General features: G+C 37.9%; 1 protein-coding gene across 1 annotated transcript in view; it reads left to right on the top strand.

Annotated features, from left to right (window-relative positions):
- The window catches only part of LOC107721152 (ceramide kinase-like), a 21,604-nt gene that overhangs the window by 5,202 nt on the left and 8,742 nt on the right, over window positions 1-7,660 (top strand). The window contains exons 4-8 of the mRNA XM_016529022.1: window positions 952-1,077; window positions 1,821-1,887; window positions 2,804-2,949; window positions 6,255-6,329; window positions 7,059-7,187. Coding sequence (XP_016384508.1) covers window positions 952-1,077; window positions 1,821-1,887; window positions 2,804-2,949; window positions 6,255-6,329; window positions 7,059-7,187 — 543 coding nt within the window. The remainder of the gene's footprint in view (window positions 1-951; window positions 1,078-1,820; window positions 1,888-2,803; window positions 2,950-6,254; window positions 6,330-7,058; window positions 7,188-7,660) is intronic.

Raw genomic sequence — 7,660 nt, 5'->3', positions numbered from 1 at the left:
CAGTGCTCTCTTCCACCCTCAATACCACGACTGAGATGAGACCCTTGAGCAAGGCACTGAAACCCCAACTGCTCCCCGGGCGCCGCAGCAATATGGCTGCTCACTGCTCCACACTGTGTGTGTTCACGGTATGTGTGTTCACTACTGTGTGTGTGCACTTGGATGGGTTAAATGCAGAGCACAAATTCCGAGTATGGGTCACCATACTTGGCCACACGTCACTTGTCCACACGTCACTTCACACTATAGCAAAAAAAGGTAAGTTATTGTTATAGGTCGGTCAGTGATTTTCACACCAGTTGTGTGTACCTCAGTAACATGTTTATACTTTTGAAAAAAGTAATAGTTGCAAAATAGTTGCTCGGTGTCCATTACATGTGAATTTACTGTAAACACGTTTTTCATTCATTTATAGTCAATTACTACCACACATTTGGTACTGTACATAATTATGGTATAAATAAGTAATGGACACTAATTCCTTGTTGACATAGCGTGATAAAATCTCTCTTCCCTTTTAATCTGTGTTTTAATCTGCCAAAATAGCTGGTATTTCTGTTAGCCATTTTGTTTCTGGTCTGTGCTCAGTAGCTCCGCCCAAAGTGGAATCTTATTGGTTAAAAATCTTAATCCAGCTGTATATTACATATCAAATATGTTCTGATATGCTCTAAGTGTGGACAGGCAAATTCCACTCAGTTGCGCCAGTTTAGAACACTGAGAAAATAATTGTACATTTGAAATAACCCATAATATTTCTTACCAATCCTATGGAAACTTTTGGGGTGTTTGGATTCTAGTGTAGGCATAAGTACAGTTTTGGTCTTCTCTATGTTGTCACATCAGATGAAGTTTTTCAAAAGCAACTTAATGAAGTAATTTTGACAGCCTAGGATGACTGTTGTCAAACAAAAACTCACTTTAATGCTCTGACCGCTTCTCATTCCGCAGCCAATCGACCGAAGAATTTGCTAGTGTACATCAACCCCTACGGAGGAAAACAACTTGGGAAGCAGATTTACGACCACAAAGTGGCCCCCATCTTTTCCCGGGCTTCCATTTCCACCGACGTGATTGGTGAGTGCCCGTCAGCCGCCTGCATTAACATTTAAATAAAAAATGAGCTTTTATGCTTCGCAAATAGATCTCCGTTGGCAAATGGCCCCACCTGCCAACCCATCCCACGAATATGATTTTATTTACAGCGCCATCTATCACCGGAGCTGGCCATAATGCAAACTGTGATAGTCGATAAACATAGGAATGCAAAGTCATCCATTATTTATTAAGTTTGAGGGAGGAAGACCCTGGGTTGGCGTGAACATTGGCTGGTAGAGCTGAGGCTTACAGTCTTACTCAGCAGTTGCTTGAAGGTCTTCTTTTTACGACCATGTGAACATTTTGTAAATGGTAAAGTACATGTCTGGCTGGACAAATACCATTCAAACCAAATCATTAGAGGAGCCAAACAAGATGTTCTGCCGACGGTTTAATAAGCTCCATTCATCACCTTTGGCATATATCATCAACGTGATCCACAGGGCTCGGTCCTAGGCCCCATTCATTTTCAGCACATCCCTCTGAGTTACAGCTTTACATCACTGCTGATGGTAAAGAACCGGTAATGAAATATACTGGGGATTGTTTTTTACCCCACCTTCAGCTTCATCGTTTGATGTGGCTGATTGATGGTCTCTATCAAGCCAGCAGAAAAATGCAATTTAACTGCCAGATGAACATAATGATGTTTCTCCCCCCTCTGCTCAGCCTCACTGTCATCGTCGCCGTTAACAATGGCTTTTTCTCTTTTGTTTCTATAGTTACCGAACGTGCAAATCATGCCAGGGACCACTTGAAGACGGAGGCTGATCTGAAGAAGTATGACGGGTGAGTGGGTGTCCTGCTGGGAGATCACGGTCACTGAGCGGCGACTCTTAATTTGCCCAGTGAGGAATGCGTCCTCTGCAGCAAAGCTCAGATTAACATTTGCACATCAATGCACATCAGCCTGGCACTGCGGCAGATGATGGCGAGCAGCTTGGGAAATGACGAATTAAAATAAAGTGGCTTTTGGTGACAGCAACATGGATGCTGCTTCAAAGCTGGGCTAGAGGCGAGATTCACAAAACAACTCTGACTGCTGGGTCTGGATCTTTTTCCTGTACCTTTTAACATGCATTTCTGTGAACAGCAGTTTAGACACAAGCCACTTTCACACATAAAAGCTCATAAAATTGCGGAACTTTATCGGTACAGGTACCACATCTATTATTCTCACAAGCAACAAGGCTTCCATCTTACTGCTATTGCTACCGCTTAAGGCCGTGACGCACCAAGCCGATGGTCGGCAGTTGGTCAAAGTCAGGCCGTTGTTGAGCCATCAGCTTTTGCAGTGTGTTCTGCACTGTCTCTGTTGGCCACATTTTGTTGAACTGGTGTTGGGCAGTCGGTGAAAAGATCACCCTTTGGCTGTTCAGTTTAACGAACCAGTGCACGACAAAAAAACAATGAAAAGAACAAAAACAAAAGTGATGAAAGCAAGCACACAATGAAGTCAAGGGGGGCACACAGAGAAGGCTCTATCGTCATCTTACCTGAGAATAACATGAATATTTTTACTTAATTTTAGTTACAAAAATGGTAGCAATTACCTTTGTCAATTTTATTTGTGCAGAGCATTTGACAATTTTTGTAATATGACCAAATTTCATTAATATGACAATTTGTGCTCTGCCATTCACTACAGAAAATTTTGTTTTAAACAAATATGCATTGAAGTGATTAGTGCTGTCTCTGTCTGCAGTGTGGTGTGTGTTGGAGGAGATGGCATGTTCAGCGAGATGATGCATGGCCTTGTCTCCCGTACACAGCGAGAAGCAGGTGTGGACGAGAACTCAATGGAGGAGACCCTTATGCCATGTGGACTTCGCATCGGCATCATTCCTGCAGGTTGGTCTACAGCAGTGATACCCAATCCTGGTAATCAAGCATGTACCCAACACATTTGGTACATGTCCCTTCACATACCCAATTCAGTTCATGAGCACTCTATTAACAAGCTGATGAGCTGAATCGGGTGCATTAGATAAAGGAGGCATCCAAAATGTACAGTGTTGGTGATGCTCCCGGATTGGGAATCACTTACAGTCACAAATCTTGGAGTCTATACAGCCAAGACAGTTCTTCAGAATGCATTTCATTGCTTTTTCATGCACGTCACTTCCTTGGCAGTGTTCCTATAGGCATCTGTCACCCACGGTTCCATTACAGCGTTTGTGTTTTGAGATATTTCCAAGTCATTGGAAGTGTTACACCTGCGCATGGGCACAGCTGCATAATAGAGGAGAACCGCGGGAGATTATAGCTCTCTTCCAAAACCTAGTGAGCTGCCTAAAGAGCATGTTTAGGCATCAGAGGTGCACTCACGATATAAAGGCTATTCAAATAATGGAAAGCAACATCATGTTGCCTTCGATGATACCATGTTCTGATCAAAGTCTATCGGGTCATTCACATAGAACATGTTTGCATCTGTATGCACTATTTTTTCTAAATTGTGGGTCTATGTAAAGTTGCTTGATTAATATCTCTGGCTGTTATAGAGCGTCTTGCTTTTTTCAGCATCTCAATGCTGAATAAATTTCCGTCTAGCTTTTTTTAATGTTTTAATACATTCTAATTCCTTTGTGGATAGTCTACCGTTAACACAAAAATAAAATGCTGTTTTCATCATTGATAATTATAAGAAATGTTTCTTGAGCACCAAATCGGCATATTAGAATGGTTTCTGAAGGATCAGGTAACACTGATGACTGGAGTAAGGATTGCTATAAATTCAGTTTTGCCTTCACAGGAATAAATAAAACTTTAAAATACAATAAAATTGGAAGCAGTTATTTTAAATTGTTATGCAATGTTACTGTAATTGATTTTTTTTTTAATGCAGCCTTGCACACACACTCACACACAAAAGATTTAGAATATAAAACATACTGTGCTTTTTAAATTTTTTAAGTCCAGACAATAGGAAAAAAAAAATACTTTGTCAATACTTGGGCAAAGACGTTATTAATAAATGACCAACCTGAACGAGCACGAGCAGAACAAATAGACTGCTGTCGTGCACTGCAGAACGCCCTTCACAAGAGCTTTGCCAGCAATTGATAACTTAATGAATGCGGCTTCTCAAATCGTGTTTTCTGATATTACTGTTTGCCATATAAACCTGACAATGTCGAACCCCTAAGAGTTCAGGTTGTTATCAGTTACGTTATCAGCGTGTGTAATTCTGTCTATTTATGGCCTTATCTCACGTTGTCCAGACACGCAAGGACTAGTGACAGTTTCTACGAATAGCTCATCGTCCATAATCTTGTGTCTGGATGACAACTGATCTGAACAACAAGGCAATTTGAGACAAATCTTCGACTTCAATGTCTAAGAGATGAAAGCATTAGAAACCACTGACAAAAAAAAAAAAAACATGCTATGGTATTTTTAACATTATAATATCATGTTTATTTGAAAAAGTACCACGTTAAAATGTACTAATACCATTTTAGATTAAATGTTTTAGATGCTGACTTAATGTTTATTACACAAAAAGCATCTGAAACCACTGACAAAACCAAAAATGTTCTAAGCTATTAGCATGATATTTTTAACATAATAATAATAATAATACCCTTTTTATATAGCATACTAATGTCGTGGTTTATTGGATATACTGTATGTCATCATAATACATTTTTGTTTTGTTTTTGGACATGTATTGTGGTAATACAATTATTTTTTTTTTTTTTAAATCAATGCCATGTTAATATAGTTATTTATATTATTTACTATGCTTTTAAAACGTTTTGTTAAATGATTACATTGATCGTTTGTTCCTTTTATTTATTTAAATACAATTACATGGGCTTTTAATATAAATACATTTTTGAATATGTAACATTACAGTGCCATTTTTTAATAGATTATTTTTTTTTTTTATGATGTTTTTTTTTATATAATTTAATACATATCATTCCATGGACATTTTTACTTGATGTATTTGTAATTAAATTTAAAAAAAATTGCAAATTAGCTCAAAAAGGAAATGTATATAAATAATTACAATTAATTATAATTAATTACAATTATTTACCTCAGCTACCAGTAGTAACTGTAGCAGAATTAATATTACAATCAACTAATCTGTTACAATCAACTAATCTAACCTGGGGCCCGTTCTTCGTATGTCGCTTATTACATCCGAGATGAAATGTCACACAAATGTCATAGGTTGGTTTAAAAGGGGCTATGTATCGATACTCGAAAACACGATCAGCAATGCAGCGATTGGCTGGCGGCAAGACAGCAACGTAATGACATCATATAATTAATAAAGACACCTGACGAAAAGCGTTAAAAACCAAACAATCCAAGAGCATGCCAAATCGTCAACAATCAAATCCAGCTAACTGAGTTAGCGACGTACGAAGAACGGGCCCCAGATGTCTGTTCTGTCCTTGTGGGGTTATTTGCATTTTGGGGGAAGGGTCCATAGACGCTCATAGTTGGCTTGTTGGTTGGGTGAGGGGTGTTAGGAATTATTTGTTAAATATAACAAATAATTGTGTGTCTGATTTGTCCAGGCGTTACACCTGGTATATGGATGTTATGTAATACTGTCACTGTATCATGGTACTGCCACATTACGGAACTGACATTTAAGCAACATGCTGTTTTTTGCTTTTTAAATGGTTGTATCATGATATACAAACTTTTAACATGAACTATAAACTTTTTCCACCTTTGTGGAAACAATAATGGGATCATGAAATGATCAGTTTGTCACGTTTGCAGATTGCAGTCGGTGTGTTTTTAAATCTTCAACCTCACGCTGTTATATAAGCAATTTGAGGAAGAGGGATTAGATTACCAGACAGCATATAAGAGACAGTAAGAGGGCTGAACTCATTTGAAATCTCATCTCTCTATATAACAGTGCCCTGCAATGCTTCAGCAACAATCATTGCAAGATCGAAAAAAACTTTCTTATTCTCACAAGGGCTGAATGGACCAAAAACTCCATTGGCTTGTGATGTTTGGTTAGTGTTCACAATTGAAGGTTAGATTGCAGCTGCCCCCGTGTGCCACCAAAATTGAAAATGAAAGTGTGATTTTCATACGTTAACCTTCAGAGTGAATTATGAGAGATGGATTTAGGCCATTTCTGAACCCCTGACCCATGAAATGTGTTTTTGAAACAGGTTCGACTGACTGTATATGCTACGCAACAGTTGGCTCAAATGACCCTGTCACCTCAGCACTGCACATCGTTGTGGGTAAGTGGTCATCTCCATATCTGCAGTATGATACACATATCTAGCTATGTATGTACAGTATGTTTATGCAAATGTATCTTTAGTATTTTAAAGCTAGGACTGAGCTCTATGACAGAATGTTTCATGCAAGGGTAGAAATGTGTCAACTAGTAGAGATTCTGGTTTTCTTTTCTGAAGTGAGCAACTTGTCATGCATTTGTGGTTTATAAAAATAAAAAAAAAAAGATAATAATCCAGATGACATTTTTATTATGTTTTTTTTTTTGTTTTTTTAAGCATGTTGTTTCTTGTCCTCGAACCTAAGAAAGAGATGTGTTAATAGTGACTCTTATTTATATCATTTTTGTAAATAAGTTCAAAATGATTCAATTATTCTACAGTACTATTTAAATAAAACACTGCCTGTGTTTGTAAATAGCAGATGCTACAATGACATATAAATCCAATTATATTAGGATTTTTTGTTTTGTTTTGAAAAAACTGGAAAGTAAAGGCATTTAAAATGTAACAATAGTTACAATATACAAAACAGTATTTTTAAAATCACTGTAACTTACAGCTTTGAGTGACGTATTGCATAAATAAAGCATTACACCAAAATGGAAAATGTTTAGTGTGCTACTTTCACAGAAACGGATCTAATTTTGCTGCAGTGTGCTCTGTTCTTAGATGTGGCATCCTAGCACACAATCCTGATGTTATCAGCCTGTGTTTTGGCTTTTTCTGCAGGTGATTCTCAGCCAATGGATGTCTGCTCAGTGCACAATGAAGACCATTTCCTGCGTTACTCTGTGTCACTATTGGGTTACGGGTTCTACGGAGATGTGCTGACAGACAGTGAGAGGAAGCGCTGGATGGGCCCATCTGTGTAATTATTTGTGAAATTTACTAGTAATTTCTGAGTGAAAATAGCTTCAAAGTAAATCCTACACCATTTTTTTTTCAGTGTAGATTTTTGCATTTTCAAATGCAGTGCAAAACTGATTGCTAATTTTAAGTCAAGTCATTTCTTTATATAGCACTTTATACAGTAAAGATTGTTTCAAACAGAAAAATAATTGTTCAGTGATGGTTCAGAGAGCAATTCTGCTGTAAAGCAGCTATAAAAGGTCAGTTCAGTGTTGATTCAGTTCCATTCAAGAATATCAATTATGAAATGAGTTCAGCTCTGTAGAAAACAGTAATGTCATCATCCAGCTCAGTTCAGTTCTCATCCAGTCTTGTCAGTACAGTCGATTCATTAATATTGCTGGATATTAGATGCCCCCAACTAAAGCCCTGTTCACACTACAAGCGACACGCAACAGCAAAGCGACACAATCCCATTCATT

Source organism: Sinocyclocheilus rhinocerous, unplaced genomic scaffold (genome assembly GCF_001515625.1).
Source record: "Sinocyclocheilus rhinocerous isolate Xijiao unplaced genomic scaffold, SAMN03320098_v1.1 scaffold1322, whole genome shotgun sequence".
Taxonomy (NCBI): Eukaryota; Metazoa; Chordata; class Actinopteri; order Cypriniformes; family Cyprinidae; genus Sinocyclocheilus; species Sinocyclocheilus rhinocerous.
The sequence above is the reverse complement of the archived record's forward strand: the minus strand, read 5'-3'. Positions and strand labels throughout refer to the sequence as shown.